General features: G+C 42.2%; 2 protein-coding genes and 1 long non-coding RNA gene across 4 annotated transcripts; all 3 read left to right on the top strand.

The window, feature by feature from the left end:
- Window positions 1-3,116: 3,116 nt before the first annotated feature.
- Window positions 3,117-8,971, top strand: LOC120673508 (glucosidase 2 subunit beta-like). Of its 2 annotated transcripts, XM_039954359.1 has the most exons (16): window positions 3,117-3,351; window positions 3,455-3,568; window positions 3,783-3,878; window positions 4,060-4,299; window positions 4,416-4,594; window positions 5,143-5,217; window positions 5,312-5,389; window positions 6,031-6,370; window positions 6,441-6,545; window positions 6,636-6,737; window positions 7,395-7,452; window positions 7,545-7,613; window positions 8,000-8,087; window positions 8,167-8,228; window positions 8,314-8,365; window positions 8,447-8,971. In XM_039954359.1, exons 1-16 carry the CDS (start codon window positions 3,258-3,260, stop codon window positions 8,504-8,506), a joined length of 1,812 nt encoding a protein of 603 aa, XP_039810293.1. In that variant the 5' UTR covers window positions 3,117-3,257; the 3' UTR covers window positions 8,507-8,971. The 2 variants fall into 2 exon arrangements, with proteins under 2 accessions (XP_039810293.1, XP_039810295.1); XM_039954361.1 differs by lacking the exon at window positions 5,312-5,389 and having other exon boundaries at window positions 3,144-3,351.
- Window positions 8,972-16,212: 7,241 nt separating this feature from the next.
- Window positions 16,213-16,820, top strand: LOC120673507. Its single transcript, XR_005674671.1, has 3 exons — window positions 16,213-16,347; window positions 16,545-16,688; window positions 16,793-16,820. It is a non-coding gene; the product is annotated as an uncharacterized LOC120673507 (long non-coding RNA).
- Window positions 16,821-16,921: 101 nt separating this feature from the next.
- LOC120674599 (zinc finger MYM-type protein 1-like) lies at window positions 16,922-18,266 on the top strand. Its single transcript, XM_039955757.1, has 3 exons — window positions 16,922-17,154; window positions 17,320-18,121; window positions 18,231-18,266. Exons 1-3 carry the CDS (start codon window positions 16,922-16,924, stop codon window positions 18,264-18,266), a joined length of 1,071 nt encoding a protein of 356 aa, XP_039811691.1.
- The last annotated feature ends 92 nt before the right edge of the window (window positions 18,267-18,358 follow it).

Genomic DNA, 18,358 nt, shown 5'->3' with positions numbered 1-18,358 from the left:
CAAAGGGTGAGCAAATGTCTCAACACTGGGGTTAGCAAAGTGTGAAGCAAACCAGTGTCGAGCCATTTGCTCTACAGAGGGGTTAGCTAAATCAGGCAAATCGTATCCCCTGTCCCGTCTACCGCGAGGCTGACGAACACCACCGCGAGGAAAGCGTGGTGCATCGTAACCTCCTCCAAAGCCTCGGTCCTGTGGTCCATAGCCGTACTGAGGACGATCAGGAGCACGACCGGCAAAACGACCACCCGCTGGAGCACGGTAAACACCACCGTCTCCCTGTCCTCCACCTACACGGCGCGCCCTAGCATCTTGCCTACTACCACGCCGAGAAGGACCATGCACCCGAGCAGAGTACATGTCCGAGTTGCGTCTCTCCTGCTCACGCCTCACCGCCCGCTTCCTCCTGAAGCAAAACTCCAGGTGACCCTCTCTTTCACAGTACTCGCAGTGGTACCTCACCTCTCTCTTGGGAGGTGGAGGCCTAGCCTGCGGACGGGGAGGAGCAGCCCCCTTCTTCTGGGTAACCTGGGCTATGGCAGCAGGGAGCGTATCGAGGGGATTCCTCAGCTTATTGGGCTTTGGAACCCAAACCTGCTTCTGTGGATGTGCTTTTGATGGTTCCTTAAGCACACCATCCACGGTGTCAACAAGTGAAGGCGGTGTGCTCGTGCTAGCAGTGTTCAGAGCACTTGGGGCTCCAGCAGCCTTGCCGATCTTACCTTACAACTTGTCAAAGTCTGACTTCGTGTATGTGTAACCGACCCTAAACCCATCACCACGCTTGAACTGCTTGATCATCATGCCCAACTGCGGCTCACTAGCAGAAACCCAACTAAGAATCGCCCTAAGATAGGTATTCTCATTCTCCAAGTTGGTTTTCTCTACCGCAAGATTATCCAAATCAGAGATCAAACCAGGGCAAACATGACAATCAATAGGTGGGCTAGACTCCCCGACCTTAGTCTTCCCCAAAGACTTAATCAAGGTGTTCTTCTCATCTAGCTCCGACCTAAGCGTGGGACAAAGCTTACAGGCACCAAGCAGAACAAGCCTAGATCTAAGCTCCTCTAGTTCACAAACAACAGTGGCAAACTTAGACTGCAAAGAAGCTAGATCAGACTTAAAGATAGGACACTCATCGCATTCAAGCACATCACTAACAATGGGAGCGTCCTTAACCAGTTCAAGCTCATGCTTGGCCTTGGCTAGCTCGTGAGACACGTCAGAAAGCGAGGTCTTGGCAACATCCAAGTTCGCGACGTTCACATCATGCTTGGCACGGAGAGCAACAAGATCATTCATGTGAGATATGCAGCCAGCGCACTCATCCTCACTAGATTTCTCCCTAGCACAAGCCAGCTAAGCCCTAAGCTTTCTACGCTCTCTAGCTGCTTCCTTAAGCAGCCTCTTCTGGTTATCGAGAGCGGCATACAACTCCCTAACCTCAGTATCAAGGAGGTCGATGGTAGAGTTTACCTCTGAATCACTCTCGGATCCAGGAGAAGAGTCGACGTGCGTCGGTGTAGCATGTTCACCCGAAGACACACGAGCACCATTTGCTTCACCCGCCATGGTGCAGAAGCCCTTGCGCCAGCCGGCCGCCAAGCAAAGGCCGATGAAGCCGGTGGCATCCTTGTCCCGCTTCTTCTTCTTCTTGTCGTCGTCATCAGAGGTCGGTGAAGAAGAGCGGTCGGTGTCGGAGCTCTTGTCGAGGTTGCTGAGCTGTGCCAGGAAGGCCTTCTCCCGCTTCTTGGCCTTATACTGGAAGCGCTTCTTGAGCGACTCCTTATCGAAGCGTCCTCCCCGGTCACGACTACGGTGCTTGTGGCGCCGACGCTCCTTGTTGGAGCCTCCCTCGTCGCGGTCGCGGCGGCGGTAGTAGTCGGGGTTGTTGTTCTGGCCACCGCCGGACTTCTTGGGACACTCGGCGATGAAGTGGTTCGGATCGCCGCAGTGGTAGCACCCGGGGTTCTTCCGCCTCTGCCGGTTGTGGTAGACACGCTGGAACTTGCTAATGAGAAGGCACGAGTCGTCGTCGCCCAGCGTCTCTAGCTGCTCATCTGTAACAGAGGGCAGAGAGGCAAGAGAAAAGCCAAGAGCAGAGTTAGCGTTAGAGCTCGATCCACCTGGGCCAGTCACAAGAGCGATGCTCTTGGAAGGAGGGCCACCATTGAGCTTGGCTCGTGTCTGGTTATCCACCTCCGTGGCCTTGAGCTTGCTGAAAAGCTCATTCACAGTCAGAGTCTCATAGCCTGCAGACTCGATGATCGTGTTCACCTTGAGATCCGGCACATAGCGGTCAAGTGCGTAGAGCAACTTGAAGGCATTCTCATGCTCTGTGTACTCAAGGGCATCAGCAGATGGAGCCAGAAATTTCTAATAATCAATGTCTGACTTAAGAGTGGGAACATTTTGAATCTAGCCTTATTTCTAAAACCAAGTTGCAATGTTCCAAAATAAGAAGAAGGAAAAATGAAGAATGTGAGTCGCTGTGTTCGTTTGGTTGTGGCTGATGGCTGGTGTTGATTTGTTATGAGAGAATATTATTGCTGACTGGCTAATAGCTGGTGGTTGGTGCTGATTTGGTATGAAAAAACAGTACTGCTGGCTGGTTGACTGACAAGCCAAACGAACACAACAATTAATATTAGAAAAAAACAAAATGAAGAATAAATTGACGGTCACTGTCCCTTGTAATCTTGCATGTTCATGTTCGCGATAAAAGATATTCATCATTATCGTACGTCCTCTCTTAGCCTAATACGATATTTGTTTCAACTTGCAATTGGTAAGTTGTAACGGCACAACACAATATTCAACAAACACCCACATTTCAGCACAAGATTATAAACTCTACATTATACTAACAATCCAGCAATACATGGTTCACCAGTCTTTTAGAAATTATGTTCTTCATCTACTGGTATAGAACAAATAACACGCCCATAAAAATAATAAATAGAATTTAGCTATAATGATATGCGATAATCCTATAATACCTTCTCACAAAGAAATGCCAAGAAAATGTAATGACACCCATTAATTCTTGAACTGTGAAATAGATTTGCAAATACGCAATACGCAATATACGAATAGGTATGGATCTCGTGTATTCTACCGACGGGTACCGTACACACACAACACACTCGCCTCCGGCACTCGTTCCCGTTCCCTGATAGGCGGAGGCGGCGTGGCCTGAAGAACACCCCAGACTCGAGCAAGCCACCGCCGATCCGTTGCTCCGTGGCCGCGCAGGCATGAGGCTCCTCCTCGTCGCCGCCGTCCTCCTCTGGGCCTCCGCGGCGGTGGCGTCGAAGCCGCCCCTCGACACCCTTGGCACCCCCCCGCAAGGTTCGGCCGGATCTGTCCACGCCTGCTCTGCTGCCTTCTCCCCCACTTCCTCTAGTGCCTTCCGCAGATGCGGTTCTTGATTCGGCGTCGTGGGGATTTGCAGATGAGGCGTACTACAGGGGCGGGGTGATCAAATGCAGGGATGGATCGGGCAAGTTCTCCAGGGACCAGCTCAACGACGACTTCTGTGACTGCCCCGACGGCACCGACGAGCCCGGTACTTTCTCACCCTTCTTGCCTCAAAAGATGTTTCTTTTCCGGGTGTGATTTCCCTGGGCTTGCTCTGTTAGCTTTCGTGGTTTCATAACTTGTGCGGTTTAGTTTCAATTTCGGGAGTTTTGGGATCTATGCAGCTGAAGTTGCTAAGTTGCGATCTTGTTGGAACTGCGGGGCGCAACTAATCAGTTGAATTATGTTTCTCTTCCATGTAGGGACATCCGCGTGCCCTGAAGGGAAGTTCTACTGCAAGAATGCAGGCCACACTCCAATCACGATCTTCTCGTCACGAGTGAATGACGGCATTTGTGGTAAGTGGACAGTAATTGCTGGTATTTCTCGTTTGATTGGTTAGTTGTTTTGTTAAACAATGATGCACATACAAGGCTAGAAACCACCATAGTTCTTGGAGCTCATTGTATGCTGCGGTGCTTCGGTGCAATCTTAGCACGCTACTCTAATTCTCCATATCTCTTCCTTCCTGCCTTCTAGATTGCTGTGATGGGAGCGACGAGTATGATAGCAATGTCACCTGTAAGAACACTTGCTGGGAGGCTGGCAAGGTGGCAAGAGATAAATTGAAGAAGAAAATCGCTACGTACAAAAGCGGTGTCGTTATTCGGAAACAGGAAGTTGAAAGGGCAAAAGAGGCTTTTGCTAAAGATGAAACGGAGTTAGCAAAATTGAAGGGTGAAGAGAAATTACTCCAAGGACTTGTCGATAAGCTCAAAGGTGTGGTCTCTGTATCCATTAATCTTGAGCCATTTGTCAATGAATGATATGTCAAAGAAATGCTAACATTTTATGGAATAGTTTTAATGATGAAGTAAAGCTTTCCATCTATGCAGAGCAAAAGAAATTAATAGAGAAGGCAGAGGAAGAAGAGCGTCTAAGAAAAGAGAAGGAAGAAAAGCGAATAAAAGAAGAAGCTGAAAAGAAAGCCACTGTTGAAAAGGAAGCACAGGATGCTTCTCAGGAAGCAGATTCTAAGGAAACTGTCCCCCCTGTGCAAGAAGATGAAAGCAAGGTTGGCATTTTGTTCTATGTTTTTGTTGCCTTCCTAACTACATGTTCCTTTGTTGATTACACTTACCTCAGTTTGAGCATGTATTTTGACATTAAATATCTAAAATTGACCTTAAGTTGGGTGTTAGCATGATGAGCATGTAATGTGAATTTAGTATTGTGCTTATTATGCGTGGGAAAGTAGGTTGTTTGGATGACTATGGATTTAATCAAATCATTAACATTGCTACTGAAGAAAGCCTCCTTGCAAGTTTCATATAATTCTCTGATTATTCAGTATTCCACTAAAACAATAAATCTTAAGGTGTCATCTAATTCTGAAGCTACCAATATGCCCTGGACACTGGTGTTTCCGCAGTTGTTATTTATTGAGTATATCACTATTGTGGACTCACAGTTCACAAGGATGCTCCATTACTGTGAAACATATAGTGACCATTGTAGAACATATGCAGTAACCTGTAATCCTCAGCAGGTGTTTGCTAGGAAGCTTGTATAGTTAAACTGCTCAACCGCAATATGTTACGTTGTTTTATCTGTTGAACATAGGTCGGTGAACAACATGATGGGCATGCCACGGACCATGATAATCATGTGCCAGAAAGCAGGATATCTGTTGAGCAGGTATATTCTGATCTTTGGTATTACAAAATCAAGATTCTACTGTTAGTGTCTTGTGAAAAATTGACCAATAATATATGCTGGTCTTATATTTCAGCATGGTTCTGAAAGCCAAGGTGATAGTGGAACTGTAGTTGAATCGCCACCGAAGGAGTCTACACCTACTTTAGAGAAGGTTTATATGTTAACTGCTTGCAGATCGCTCATGTTATTTCCCCTTTTAAATAAACATATCATTCTCTATAAGACAAGTGATAGGTATCATTTTGCTGGTCTTCTCCCTACTAGTAGTTGAACCTGTATAAAAAACTAGTTTACGACCAATCTTATAACATATTCATGTGCTTCTTTATTTATTTTCAACTTTTTACCAGTTTATTGCTGTGCTCTCATCTGCCAGATTCATTTGATTCTGAGAGCCAGCAACTGCACAAATTTGATTATTGTGGATTGAATTCTAATTCCTGTTATGGTTCATGTGTGTTTTTGTAATGATATTTAGTCATTACAATTAACTTAGTTAATGGCAAGTTGCTTTAACCAGTTTTAAAACAACCTTTGGCTATTCTTTGTAGTGATTAGTTCTTGGGAAATTGACTGAAGATATATCTGTTCAGCACTTTTAATTTGCACATCATCCTTCTTCAGTGGTCAAGGGTGGTAAAAACTTTGGGACATTATCTATATTACTTATACTAGCAAAGGAAGGTACAAATTACAACATAGTAACAAAAAGATACACGGTAGGATACGCTTGGGCAATTGTTTAAACTATTGTATTGCAAATTCATCATGATATGTGCTGATAAATTTCAGGAAACTAGCTCTGACAATCCTGAGGGTTTATCAAGGGAGGAGTTAGGTCGTATGGTGGCTTCTCGCTGGACTGGAGAAAGTGTAAATGAGGTTAGTAAGGACGATAAGAAGGGGCATGAAGATGTGCATGAAATACCAGAACCAGCAGAAGAAGCATCTGAAGACGAATTAGAAATACCAGAACCTGCTGAAGAAAGTTATGGTGGTTATCATTCAGAAGTTGAGGACGACAGGCATAAATATGATGATGAAGAGTTTAATGAATCAGAAGATGAATATGCTGATGAGCATGTTGAATCTTATAAATCTGATGATGACCAGAAAGGTGGTCACCATTCAGGTAGGGTAATACAACCCCACTATTATTCTTGTTCTATTTGTCATTTTTTAATACTTATTTGTTGTTTCAGATTTAACTGCAACAGGACATTCCTCGTGGATGGACAAAATTCAGCAGACTGTACAGAATGTTCTCCAAAAATTCAACTTTTTCAAAACCCCTGTGGATTTATCAGGTAATTTGTATGTGTGTGTGTGTTTCTAATTGGCCGATCCTTAATGGATCATGAGGGGATGCTATAATACTTGCATATCTATTTTTTTAGAGGCTTCTCGTGTTCGTAAAGAGTATGATGATGCCAGCTCAAAGCTTTCAAAAATCCAGTCCAAGATATCCACGCTAACTGAGAAGCTAAAGCACGACTTTGGTAAGTGTCATTTGAAACTTTGTTCACTATGAGATTGGGTGCTCCTGCCAGTTGTATATTATAGTGTAGCTACAATGGATTCCTGTAATTTTCTCTTACATCAAATATTTCTTCTGATTGTCAAGAGTACATCCCTTAGCAAATTCACCTTATTGTTATGTTTTTGGATAGACTGACGATTGTTTGAACTTCTGGTAGAAAAGCTGTTGTCAAAATGCATAAAGAAACTCTCAGAAGCTTTGGCAATGAAGTACCTCCAAGATAAAATAAAGTTCACGCTTCAAAATTTCTGCTGGATATCTTTTTGTTCTACGAGCTGAGAGCGCTTGAGTTATAGAATTCACCTTTGCAAGACCAGACACCTTGAGTGCATCTTTACCTTTGAACTTAAAGTTTGCAGAACAATATTTTGGTACAGTACTGTTAATAGCTTTTTCAGCGTGCTTTATCTTGTTTGTTAGTGTAATTATATCAAATACCTTAAGCGCATCTTTACCTTTGCACTTTAGCAATATATTTTTGTCTATACTGCAAATTAGTAGATGTTCTAGATACACTTCATCTTGTTTATTAGACTACATGATGCATTGCCTCTGTAGAGTGTAGATTACAAATGTCTATGGAATTGGAATTTATTGAATAACATATTCTTGTTAGGTAAGGACAAGGAGTTCTATTCCTTTTATGATCAGTGCTTTGAGAGCAAGGAGGGCAAGTATGTATACTCATCCAATCTCTCTTGTTCCGTCTTGTTTATTATTTTTTTATCATTTGGTTCTCATTTGTGAACTGCATCTCTATGGATAGGTATACTTATAAGGTCTGTGCATACAAGAAAGCAACACAAGCTGAAGGACACAGTTCCACAAACCTGGGGTATGTTTATATTTCTTTGCTGTATTCTTATTATCTTTCTATTTGTAAGTTAAACTCCGTCATGTAGCTCTTTGTTGTGTTCCTTCTGATAATAAATGAACCTAGTTTGTTATGGATTCCATTGGAAACACATTCTCATTATTCCAAACTCTTAGCTTTTCAACCTAAATAAATTTGCATATTAGTAGGGCATTCTTCTAAATACATACAATACTTTCAAATCAAGGGTAACAGTGTTAGTATTTAAGAAAATGCAATGCATGATCACCTAATTATGTTTTGGAAGGTGAAGAACACTCGCTCTTTTAACATGCGACAGAATTACTTGGCTGACCTTTTTCTCTCATCACATCTTTATGCCATGAAATTAATTTTTCTGCCATCAGGTGTTGGGACAAATTTGAAGAGTCATACCGAGTAATGCAGTTTTCAAATGGGGACAGATGCTGGAATGGTCCAGACCGAAGCTTGAAAGTATGTATCTCATATGTGTTCCCTTTCTGTTTGCAGGTCGTAAATTCTAACTCTTTTTATTATTTACACTCTCGTGCAGGTTAGGCTTAGATGTGGGCTGAGTAATGAGCTTAATGATGTCGATGAGCCTAGCCGATGCGAGTATGTGAATTTGTACTGATTCAGTTTCCATTCTTCCTTCAAATTCATACTACACCATCTTATTATACACCTATTACCGTTGCAGATATGTAGCTGTATTGTCAACTCCTGCACTTTGCGTCGAGGAGAAGCTGAAGGTTCTCTCATTTCTTTCACAAATGCCTTAATATCCCTTTTTGCGAAGAGACTTGGTCCTTATACAGTTGTTAATTTGACAGGAGCTGCAAAACAAACTTGACGCTATGTCTTCAAAACAGCCCGGGCATGATGAGCTCTAAACCATTCTGGTGTGATCCAAGGAACAATAAAGAACATGTCACACTGGGAAGCATAACTCTCACATTTACAATCATAACCAAAGAGTGGAAGTCTGTGAGGTATATGAAGAGTGAAGGTCGAAGCTGGAGAAATGGTGATGTAGCGTTCAGATCACCACCGAGGCAATGTTAGGTCGCATAGAACCCTACTTTTTAGCTGAATTCTTAGGATGTTGCAATTTTGCTGCCTCGTCCTGACTTTTGTTTGGTAGAGGCGACTGCAACTGAGCTTTAATTTGTGATTTGACATTGCTCTATCTTAGGGAAAGATGCTGGACCCGTGTTGTGCCTCCAGCTTCATTGCCAACTGGACATCTGAAATTCAGAATGTCTTAGAAGTTAGAACTTGTTACTCATTTGGTGAAAACCAGTTTGAAACAGTACATCTGGAAGCATCATAATCTGAAGCCCCAGGTTGTTACGGAATCCTTTGTTCCGCGCGGTCATTTGAAAATCGCGAGGGAATTTGCCTGGTTACCATCAATGAAACCTTACTTACTTTGCAATAATACCATCAATGACATTCTGGTAATCGGGATCTTTTTTGAATTAGAACATGATTTGATATTGGTGCGGCTTCTGGAACGAAACGTGGTCGTCAGCCAGTTTGAAATTCTCCATGGAAACACGGGTCCCGTCAAAGTAAAAAAACCGGGGCTTGGAGGACTTGGCTTTGGCAGATGACAAGAAGATTCAGGTACGGACAGCAACCTTGGCCCCGTTTGGTTACGCTCGGTTACGCTCTGGAAGTTCCCGGAAGGGATTTTGACCATTAATTATGGTGTCAAATAAAATTAATTTACAAAATTAATTTTAGAACCATTGCGTCAGGAATCTTGATGATGCTAGGAACCCTGATGAACCTAATGAGGTCTTTGACTGCGTGATTAGAGGATGTTTACTATAACAAATTATGAATTAATTACCGTCATTAAATTCGTCGTGAATAATTACACTCATATTTAAAAATATTTTGCAAATAGACTTTATTTAATACTTATGTGCTATCCCTAACGGAAATCGAGGGGGAGAGAGGATGCTGTGGGTTGGAGTGCAGCGCCCCGGCCGACAGCATCGTCGTAACGTGACAACAAAGAGAAAAGGACCCCGTCTGGGAGACAAGTTATTTGCCACTTGGCCAGATCATCGGGCCGAATCAGGGCGCACACCTTGATTGAAAACAATGTTCCATCTTCTTCTGATGAAACGAAAAGGAAACATTGTTTCGCTTCCCGTTTCAAACTATACAATATACATAGAGACAGAGTCGGCTTCGAATGGTTGAAATAAAATAGATTGTTTGATGCAAGTGTTAATGTCCAAAAGTGCTAAAATTTAGCACTAGTCCATCCAAACAAAAGTGCTAAGGGGTGAGCTAACTTCAGATAAAATTTAAAAACTTTAGCAAATGTATAATTACTAGTATGTGCTAAAGTCTAGCACCTAACTTTAACCCATCCAAACAGGATCTATATAATCGAACCTAGCTGAGAAACATGAATTGAATAGGTATACCTGAGTCAATGATAAATGAGTGGAAAATCCTTCGACGATGGCCTCCCGTAGCTAGCTTACGATCCTCGGACCTTCTGAAGGTCTACGAACCAGTTTGGTTCCATGGTCTTGCTTCACCACGCTGCGCTTGAGGCGACGCCACAAGACCTTGGGTCCCGCTTGGTTGCTTAAAAATGTGCAATAATTGCATTTTCGGTGGGTGTTAATTTTTTACTACTCTCTCCGTTACCGAAGGAATCAACTCTCACTCCCTAACGAGTCGTACAATTTTTAATTTATTTCAATTTAAGTTTGACCAAAACTTTTACAGATATTATCATTATTTACATTATAAAGTATCATTAGATTAATCATATAACATACTTTTATACTAAATCTATTTAAAGATATAAATGTCAATAGACTTTTATATAATATTGATCAAACTTAAAATTGCTTGACTCCTCAAAGAATGAGAGTTGCATTATTTTAGGACAAAAGGAGTACGTTGCAAATATGACATTGCCGTCGAGGGGGTGTGGCATGTTGGGCTTGTTTGGATGAAGGCCTCGCCCAGGTAGCAGGGCCTTGTTTGGTTTGTAACGCGCTAGTGAATAGTAACTTTTGACCGCTAATTATGATGTCAAATAAAGCCAGTTTACAAAATCAACTTCAGAACCCCCGCGCTAGAGACCCTGAAGAATCTAATGAGGCCTTTGACCGCGTGATTAGAGGACTGTTACTGTAGCATAACTGTAGCCAATTATCAATTAATTACCGTCATTAGAATCGTTGCGAAATCTCTGAAAAGATTTTGCAAATTGACTTCATTTACTACTTCATGCATACAAAATTCTCTTATAGAATGGAATAGAATAGCGTGAACCAAACGAGACCCATACGCAACTTTCCTAAAGTGCCATCCAAATAATCCAGTGTGCCTGCATGCCCTAAAATTACATGGCCATAATTGAGACAACAATGATTGTGTAAGAAAAAAAAGGCAGTTAGAGAACTCCGGTGTCTTTTCGGTATTTAGGATCGGTGCTACAAAAAGATGGCGACATTGATGAAGATATTAGGCATAGAATTTCAGCTAGCTGGTTGAAATGGCGGCAAGCTTCTGGCATCCTTTGTGACAAGAGGGTGCCACAAAAGCTAAAAGACAAATTCTATAGGACAACAATTCGTCCGGCGATGTTATACGGTGCTGAATATTGGCCTACAAAAAGACGGCATGTCCAGCAACTGAGTGTAGTAGAGATGCGGATGTTGCGGTGGTTTTGCGGGCACACAAGGAGGGATAGAGTCCGGAACGAAGTTATTCGGGATAGGGTCGGGGTGGCACCAATTGAGGAGAAACTTACCCAGCATCGGCTGAGATGGTTTGGACATGTCCAACGAAGGCCTCCTTAGGCGCCGGTGCGTAATGGGGTTCTTGAGCGGGTCGATAATGTAAAGAGGGGTAGAGGTAGACCTAAACTGACGTGGGATGAGTCAGTTAAGAGAGACCTTAAGGATTGGAATATCTCTAAAGAGATAGCTTTGGATAGGAGCGCTTGGAGACTAGCTATCAATGTGCCTGAACCTTGAACTTATTTCTTTCGGGTTTCATCTCTAGCCTACCCCAACTTGCTTGGGAAAAAAGGTTATGTTGTTGTTGTTGTTGTTGTAGAGAACTCCGGTGCCATCCCGCATCTTCCTCCCTGCGCACGCGGAGGGGACAGAGGGGGTGGTGAAGAGGGCGCGGAGAGGTTGAAGGGCGCACGGGAGGTAGCGATGAAAACGGACGGAAAAAATCTTATTTCTACTTTCGTTTCTATATTTTTTTGGTGGAAACAGAATCGGGTTCGGAAAATACGGGTACGGAAACGGGATCGGGTTACGTAGAAGTACGGAAACGAACTAATACGGACGTTGAGCCGGAAAGAATAACGCGATCAAATATTCTCGAGTATATATTAACAAAGTCACAAAATAATATACACGTACGAAGTTATTAGTCCAATATTCACTAGTATGCCATGTGTTAACATGTTAACATGCATACTTAGTGATTGGTATGTTTTTGAACATATCAATTTATAGACATATCTTATGTAGATTAAAAACGGGATAAAAAACGGAATAAATACGGGTCAATTCCATGTAAAAACGAGATTTCTCGGAAACGGATGGAGAAACCTCATTTCTACTTCCGTAAATACGGAAATGGGATCCTACAAATACGAAAACGGACGGACAAAAATAGAAAACGGAACGAGTCGGAACGGGAATATTTCCGTAGGTTTTCAACCCTAACGGAGGGGACCAATTAGCGAGTCAAGTGACTAGCAAAAAAGAAGCTAGGTACACTAGAACGTTAAGCGCGCTTTGCGCGCCCTAGCATGACTACCATAAATTTTAATAATATAAATGAATTAAAGAGCATCTACTTCTTCAAAAAGTATGTAAAAAATTATATCTGGTATCCCTAATATAGTGAGCGTTGCTAAGCCTATGCTTCCTTTTTCTTATTCTCAATAATCAATTTATTACAATTACTTTAAATAGCATCTGGTAAAAACTTTGATGGAGTTATGATGATGAATAGAAGCTCAGACGATCAGCTATTAATTCTACAAAATAAAGTTGCATGTTCCCAATTAACATCTACTCCCTCCGTTTTGAAATATAAGTCATTCTGGCATTTTACCAGATTCATTGAATATTCTCTAAATCTAGACAAACTGTATGTCCAGATTCATTGAATATTTTATAAATCTAGACACAATAAAACACTCTAAGAATGATTTATATTTCAGGACGGAGGGAGTACACTATATTAGTGATAAGAATGTAACAAATCTTGTTCTTTTCTATTTATTGTCTTCCTTCGCTTATTTCTCTTGCTCTTTTCTTCTCTTTTCTATTTCTTTCTTTCTATGTCTATTTCCCTTCTTTTTCCCAATCCTTTGTATCTATTTATTTATCTATTCTCTCTCTTTCTTTCTTTCCTCATTATAAATCTCATGTACATAATCTTTGTTTGAGTATATAATTTATCTTTGTTATAATTTTTATCAACCTTGTTTGTTTCGTTTATAAGATATTAGTAGATCTATACTTACTTACCTTTTACTATGATCTAAAAAAACTTTTACTATAGTATCAAACTATTTGATCACAATTGAGAATGAGCCATACTTATTTATATTAATTTATTTGTGTTGTGGACTCATAAGTTGGGGTGTGAAATAATTTATTTCGTTTTATGAGTTAAGTTGTTCATCATATGTATATATACTTATAGAATATATTTTTTCAATGTAGATGTATTTGTTCTTCACATAAATTTATTTATCTATGTGTAACTAATGTGTTTACAAATGCACAATCATCTGTTCACTTTGTACCTAAATTTTTTGGACTGTTTTCTATTATTTATTATATACAATTAAATGTTCGTGATATTTAATATTTTCTTCATAATATGTTATTATTTATTCGATATGTTTAATTTTTTAACAAAATATTTATTCCCAATAGCTGAAATTAATTATTTAGTGTAAAAAATGTTTTTTTCAAAATGTCATGCAAACAAAGGTAACTGAGGTCTTGTTTGAAATATTTTGCCATAAGAAAAACAATGGTGCAATCCAAATTTAATTTGGATGCTTGGTTTAATAGTTATAGTTTTTTAATTTTGAATTTACATGCATGTGGGTCACGCCAGCTAAAATTATCATCCCGCAGTACGCGTGGAAACAATTCCACAGGTGGGCTGATGACGGCCCATTATAGAATGGAAACAGTTTTGCAGTTGGGCTGATGATTGTCCATCTAATATATCTTTTTTTATGGGTATCTAATATATCCTCCATATAATGGTAGGTGGAAATGTCATCTGAAGTGATATATAACCGCAGCCTGAGCCCCATCTATTGCTTTTGCCCATCGCTTCAGGTGGGGTAGTCACAGCTCAGGACCCATCAATTTGTGTGGGTGGAACTTGGGCATACGACACAGATGAATGCTGCCGTATTTTTTCCTCCATGTCCGCTCTCGTCTACCAAGCTGAACCTGTTCCGCGCTGACTGTGTGGTCCATCCTTCCGTTCTAGCACGTTATGGTCCTGATGTCCGGAGCCTCGAAGGTTGTCTAGGCCTCCGCCTGGGGTGTCTACTCATAGCATATGCGACTACCGTCATACCATCGCACAAATCCGTCGGAGTTAAAAATATTCTAGAAATGCAAATTGTTCCAGAACCAAATAAAATATTCCAAAACAGGATAAAATTATCCCAAAATAGAAAATGTTCCAGAACAAATAAAAATATTTTTTTTAAAAAAATATCATCTAAATATAATCTAGTGTGGTCTAGTTTTGAAGATCTTGTCGTAAGAAACATAACGGTGTAATCGAAATTTAATTTGGATAACTGGTTTGTAAAGTAGAGTATTTTTAGTTTAGGATGCACGAAAATCAAAACATATGTGCACATCTACTCTTTCCCTCCACCAGCACGAGCTCAACTTGAGGACGTGGCGTGATGCGGAGAGCAGCGGCGGGCGTGAAACGCGGAGAAGGCCGGAGGGGGCACCGGTCTTTAAGAAACCCGATACCTAGCTAGAGAGTTTGGAGAGACCCGTTGGATCTGGATTTAGGCCGAGTTTAGATGCTGTAAAGGCAAAACGCAATTTTTTTTAAATCGCTTGTATGATGTACTAAATGTAGTCAAAAAATAAATCGCATTATAAAAATAGACTGTAAATCGCGAGACGAATCTAATGAACCTAATTAGAACGTGATTAGACACTAAATTACTACAGTGATGCTACAGTAACAAAGCTCTAATGATGGATTAATTAGGCTCATTAGATTCGTCTCGTAGTTTACAGACGAGATCTGTAATTAGTTTTGTGATTAGTCTACATTTAATACTTCAAATATTAACGATTCTCTGATAAAAACACAAAAACGCAAAATGCAAAGTGATCTAAACACACCCTTAAACCCAATTCTAATGATCCCGCCTAAAACTCGACGATATCCAATTATCCATGCCTACAACGTGAAAAATATTTGAGCATACGGTGGAAATCGAACAGTTATGTACTAATTTTTTTCTCTTTCTGGAAGAATTGAAATTTTAAATCTGGTCGCGTCGCGATAGTTTCACGGTGGGGACTCACGGAACAATGCACCGCCCGTCCGCCCCCCTGGTTTTGACTTTTGAGTTGAACTGGCAGAGACCACGCGGCCACGCCCATTGGTCGGTCCCCTCCTCTTTTCCTTTGAGTAAATTTCACTGTTTGTCCCCAAACTTGTCCCGAGATTTCAAGTAGGTCCCAGTACTCTCAAAATACACATCTAGGTCCCTGAACTTGTCCCGAGTTCTCATCCCGGTCCCGGTACTCTCAAAATGCACGTCTAGGTCTCTGAACTCGGGACAAGTTCAGAGACCTAGACGTTCATTTTGAGAGTACCGGGAGGTACTTGAAATCTCGGGACAAGTTTGGAGACCGCCAATGAAATTTACTCTTTCCCTTTCTATCCCTCCCCCGGCCCCACCTACTATTCTATTCCAGACCCCACCATTTTCCTTTGTTTATTCCCCAGGAAATCCTTCTAGGAGGCTCGACCGCGCCCCTATTCTTGGAGAGCAAGAACAACGCAGCCCATTCCCACACCAGGGGCGGGCCCCATTAAATTCAATGGTATTCAGTTGAATACCAATTATTTTTGACAAAAAAATTTGTATATATAGTGTATGTTAGGTATATGATACAAAAAAACGAAAATAACATAACAAATCTGACTACTAAAGTCCCAAATTCCTCTTTTAGCCCAAAACAACCTCAACAGCCCAATTCCCTCCACCCCCGCCGGCCCAGATACACCCCATGGCCCAAAATTTCTCATTACCCCAGCCCAATCCCTCTCCTATCCTGTCCCGACGCCCCCTCCCGCGATTCCCCACCCGGCGCCGCCCTAGCCCTAGACCGCCGCCGCCCGCCAGGCGCCAGCCCACCACACGCCGGCCGCTGCCGTCCGGCCGCCCGGGCTCGTTGCCCCAGAGGCTCGGGCCCCACGCTCGCAAGCCGCAGGGCGAGGCGGGGCGGCGACCGCGGCCCAGGCGGGCAGGCGGCAGCACCGCAGGTCGCAGGCTCGCAGCAGCAAGCCAGCAGCGTCAGCGTGGACGCCAGCAGGGAGCAGGCGCGGTCGGCGCCCAGGTTCCCAGCGGCCAGCGGCCAGGACGCCGGGCGGCCAGGGGACAGGCCGACAGGGGCTCAGGGCCGGCGTCGCTCTCAAATACTCCGTACAGGTGCATACATGTTCTGTATATCGCGCACACTCCGTTCCCAACGATTTGGTGTGTTGAGATGATATCTGTCATTTGATGCCTTGAGACCAGTAAAGCTTAGCACTTGTGTAGAGTACATTATTTCTCATGCTGAAATGATTAAAGATTTGGTGCTCCAATTAGGAATTGTTGATGCGACAGTGAGTTTGGTGTGGCAGATAAAACTTACGCACATAACCAGGGGGCGCAGCTCGGCGCCCAGGTTCCCAGGGCGCTGGGGGCAGGCCGCAGGCTGGCAGGCAGGGACGGGCGGCCGGGCGCAAGGAGAAGAAGACAGCCAGAGCTAGATCCAGTGAACTAAGGTGAATTAGTTATGGTTGTGGATTTGTGAAAAAATTAGCAGCAATCTATACTTATAGACATGAAGTCAGAATTTTTCTGAATCTTGAATACTTTTAATTTATAGGTTTGAACTATGAAAAGAAAGAGGGGTGGCAGTGCCGCTACTGATTTGAGATCGTTCTTGCAAAGAGCTGCTGCAAAAAAGAAACCTCCTGAGGCAGAGGTTGTTAGTCCACCTACTAATGAAAATCAAATGCAGATAGTGATATTTCAAGGACAGAGTACCAGTGGGAGTGGGAGAAACACCATACCTCTTGAAGCAGAGAGAGATGAGCAGCAGCAGCAGCCACCAGCTAATCCCTCAATAATTAAAGATGATGAATCCATGCCTATAGATGAATCTGACTCCGGCGATGTAGATGATAGTAATTATAATATAGAGCATGATCCGGGATTGAGGCCTCCTATCTCAAGCTATCCTGTCAATGACAAAGATTCGGTTAGAAGGTCATACATTGCATTGGGACCATGTCAACCAAGAATGAAGAGAGAATTATTTCCCCAACATGACTGTGGAGGTATGCGCCGATTCCAACCTAAATGGTTTGATGAATTCAAGTGGCTAGAGTATAGTATGCATACAGGTGCTGCATATTGCTTTGTTTGCTACTTGTTCAAGGATAGTAGCAAATATCCTGGTGGAGATGCTTTTGTTAATGAAGGTTTTCGAAATTGGAATATGAAGTGCAGAATTCGTAGGCATGTTGGTGCTATCAATAGTGCTCACAATGAAGCTGAGGAGAAATATAATTTGTTCATGAAACCTAGGACTTCAATTCGTGAGTCTATAGGCTCAAACAGTGCATATTTCAAGGCTCAGTATCTAGCTCGTTTGACATGGTCACTAAAGTGCATAAGGTATCTTTTGCGTCAAGGGTTAGCTTTTCGTGGTCATAATGAGGGAAAGGATTCAAACAATCAAGGGAACTTCAGGGAACTTTTGGCTTGGCTGGCAGGGAATTTTGAAGAAGTTAATATGGTGGTTCTTGAAAATGCCCCACACAATTGCCAGATGATTGACCACAAGATTCAGAAACAACTTATTGCTGCTTGTGCTCATGAAACAACCAAATTTATTATAGAGGAACTTGGTGATGAATGCTTTGCCATTCTTGCTGATGAGTCTAGTGATGCCTACCAACAGGAACAATTGGCTCTTTGCTTGCGTTATGTCAATAAAAATGGAGAACCTGTTGAGCGGTTTCTTGGTCTTGTGCATGTTGAAGATACTACTTCATTGACTCTTAAACAAGCAATTCAGTCGTTACTTATCAAATATCAGTTGCCTTTATCCAAGATACGTGGTCAAGGGTATGATGGAGCTAGTAATATGAAAGGTCATGTCAATGGTTTGAAGAAATTAATTATGGAAGAGTCATCTTCTGCATATTATGTTCATTGCTTCGCCCATCAACTTCAGCTAACCCTTGTAGCTGTAGCTAAAGAGAATATTGATTGTCAATGGTTTTTTGGGCAACTTGCATATTTGTTGAATGTTCTAGACATGTCTTGCAAGAAAATCCGCATGCTTCGCATAGCTCAAGCTGAATACATGATTGAAGCACTGAAATTGGGTGAAATTGAAACTGGCCAAGGATTGAATCAAGAGATGGGCTTAGCAAGACCAGGT

This window comes from Panicum virgatum, chromosome 5N, assembly GCF_016808335.1.
Source record: "Panicum virgatum strain AP13 chromosome 5N, P.virgatum_v5, whole genome shotgun sequence".
In the NCBI taxonomy this organism is placed as follows: Eukaryota; Viridiplantae; Streptophyta; class Magnoliopsida; order Poales; family Poaceae; genus Panicum; species Panicum virgatum.
This window is presented reverse-complemented; position numbering and strand designations above follow the sequence as displayed.

Excerpts from the sequence above, each read along its gene's own strand:
- LOC120673508 (XM_039954359.1), top strand. The coding sequence starts at position 3,258 with ATGAGGCTCCTCCTCGTCGCCGCCGTCCTCCTCTGGGCCTCCGCGGCG. Across the intron at positions 5,390-6,030 it reads CTACACCTACTTTAGAGAAG|GAAACTAGCTCTGACAATCC; the intron begins GTTTATATGTTA and ends GATAAATTTCAG. Across the intron at positions 8,229-8,313 it reads GATGAGCCTAGCCGATGCGA|ATATGTAGCTGTATTGTCAA; the intron begins GTATGTGAATTT and ends TTACCGTTGCAG.
- LOC120674599 (XM_039955757.1), top strand. The coding sequence starts at position 16,922 with ATGCAGATAGTGATATTTCAAGGACAGAGTACCAGTGGGAGTGGGAGA. Across the intron at positions 17,155-17,319 it reads ATCTCAAGCTATCCTGTCAA|ATATTGCTTTGTTTGCTACT; the intron begins TGACAAAGATTC and ends TACAGGTGCTGC. Across the intron at positions 18,122-18,230 it reads AGTCATCTTCTGCATATTAT|ACATGTCTTGCAAGAAAATC; the intron begins GTTCATTGCTTC and ends TGAATGTTCTAG.